This window comes from Periplaneta americana, chromosome 6, assembly GCF_040183065.1.
Source record: "Periplaneta americana isolate PAMFEO1 chromosome 6, P.americana_PAMFEO1_priV1, whole genome shotgun sequence".
In the NCBI taxonomy this organism is placed as follows: domain Eukaryota; kingdom Metazoa; phylum Arthropoda; class Insecta; order Blattodea; family Blattidae; genus Periplaneta; species Periplaneta americana.
In genome coordinates, this window is record NC_091122.1 from 1,282,372 (window position 1) to 1,285,000 (window position 2,629).

Consider the following 2,629-nt stretch of genomic DNA (forward strand, 5'->3'; position numbering starts at 1 on the left):
CAATACACGTTTCGAGTTAAAATTATGAAGACTGTCATTTTGACATTATATAATTTTTTCTCTGATCTTTAATTCTACCACTTTCGTATAAAAAATAGCGTGTAACACACTTGCGAAAATAGCAATTGCAAAATTCTTATGATTGGAACACTCGCGAATTCATACTTATTTTACAATAGAACTCTTTTCGCACTTCATATTACAATATTATATTATTATTTACCACAACAAGAATATACTACCAGGCACATTGTGTCACATCTATCTACGTAGCTGTTACTAACAAGCAACATTTTAAATTTATAAACAACTAGGCTATTTCACTTCTCAACTTGTGACATACGGTATCAATAGGCTCTCTGTGACACATTTTTACACGATTCAGTGGGCTAGTGTGTTAAAATATCCAGGCTTGTTTAATGCAAAGACATGTCAATGCGAAAATTTCCCTGATGAAATAATTGAAATGAAAAATAAGGTCTGACTCGTAACCTCTGTTTGTGCGGAGCTTTCTTTCTCTGTTTATAAAATTAGACTATATTAATGGACAAAAGATTGGAGAAGAGGAGAAGATTAACAGTGGATATATTACAAAGGAAATTATGAATTGATTTTTTTTCAAATATTTTAATCCGAATAAATGTTGTAATCCAATGGTTAATTGTTTTTATCGACTCTATTTAAAGTCGAGTATCTTGTTCCTGAATAAAAAGAAAAACAAAATTTTGAAGGGCCTGTTACAATATTTTAAATGTGCATTTTATTATTTTACAAACCTAGGACGGCTAACATACTTTATGAGTGCCTTAAAATGCGAGGGTTTTTTTTTTTATGAAGTATCAAAACAGTGATCAGGAAGATTGACTTCGGAGTCAAGCCAAGAGTGGCGAAAGTGGCGCCACGAACTGCTGTTCGACCAGACGTCGTCATGGCAACGTGTTTGTTGATTCGATATGTGGTGGGGCTACAGTCCGGCGCTTGATCTCGTGGAGGAATATGAACGCCTGGGTGCAGGAACAGACGACGCCGCCGAGGAATTGGAGATTCTAATGGTGGGCGCCGGCGACGGACGTCACGTGCTGAAGACTCTGGCGCAGCGGTACCGCCACGCGCCACGAAGCGTGCGTCTGTGGGTGACGGAAGATCTGATGGACCAGGTGGCGCGCCAGATGCTGCTGCTCACGCTGGCTCTGGAGCCGACCGATGTGCTGGGGTTGCGCGACAAGGCGCGCTTCTTCCTCGAGCTGTATGGCAACACGATGCTGCGCCCGGGCACCGCCTCCTACCTGCGGCGCAAGGCAGACCAGCTGGTGCACATGGCCACGGACCTCGACTTTCAGGTGAGGAATCCACTACGATTCTCTGATTTATTTATAGAAAAATCGTCTATTTTAATACTTGATATTAGTATGAAATTTACGAAAAAGTGTAGGAAAGCGGGCATGATTATTTATTTACAAAATACTTGAGATAAAAATAAATATTTGTATAAAGGCTACATATTTAATTGAGATCTATTTGTAGACATCGCAGTTTGAATGTCAGTTACAGATTACAGATTGTCAGATTATTTCAAAATACTGTACGTATGTTATTCATCAATTGCCATTGGTTTTTACTCTGCTAATTTGTCGTCATTTCTAAGACGTGCCTCCTAACGCAATACGGACAAATGTACTGAACTTCGGGAAATAACTACACCCATTCCTTCGTCGTGTGGAGCGACTATGGGCTAATCAATCGTTGATATTCATGTAGCACCGCGGAGTAAGAAACTGAATAAGTCCTGCCGTGAACAATGTTATCGTTTGATAGACAGCATAAACAATAAAGTCAGCGAAATGTTTCATGGTTGGGATTGTTGTTGTTTAGTCAACTGTCCTAAGACAAGTATGAACTCCACAAGTGACATTAACAAGGCATCACTTATGAGGCAAATAGTCCAGGAGATAATGGGGTAATGCATATATCTTGACTAGATACATATTATACTAGTCAGCCTTCAGATGCGTACAAACCCTCTGATACGATATTATCGTCAGTTGAGATGTACTGTTTACTCTGGAGTTCTCAGGTTCAAATCTCGGACCACTATTACTCTTCTAAAGCTATAGAACCGAAGTTTATTAATTTTTTTTTTTTGCATGTTTACATAGGTACATATTACCTGCACTGTCAAGAATGAATCCCTTTGTCTAGAAAAAATACTTTAGAACCAAAATGCCTTGAAAACTTTTTACATTTATTTTCAACATAAATTTAAAATATTACTTAGCCCATTTATCTAGAAATCTGATTGTGGTCAAACTTATAGAGGTATATTTTAGCTATAAAACGAAAATAACTGAACATTGAAATGTTGAAATTTAGTTGAGGAACCTGTAGATTCTGAAAATGCGAGTAGCCGCCATTTTCAATAATTAAATTATGCACTTAAATTCATGTTAGGATATTGTGAATCATTTTAATATTTTGAGAAGAGAATCTTTTGCGTAATTACGTAGCATTAGTCACGTGTATTGCTGGGAAGGACCCGATAGATAGATAGATAGATAGATAGATAGATAGATAGATAGATAGATAGATAGATAGATAGATAGATAGATAGATAGATAGATAGATAGATAGA

The 2,629-nt window shown here is 37.4% G+C and overlaps 1 protein-coding gene across 1 annotated transcript in view; it reads left to right on the forward strand.

The window, feature by feature from the left end:
• Positions 1-403: 403 nt before the first annotated feature.
• Positions 404-2,629, forward strand: part of Dnaaf3 (Dynein axonemal assembly factor 3) — a 20,923-nt gene continuing 18,697 nt past the window's right edge. The window contains exon 1 of the mRNA XM_069827257.1: positions 404-1,340. Within this exon, the coding sequence (XP_069683358.1) occupies positions 954-1,340 (387 nt within the window). The 5' untranslated portion in view covers positions 404-953. The remainder of the gene's footprint in view (positions 1,341-2,629) is intronic.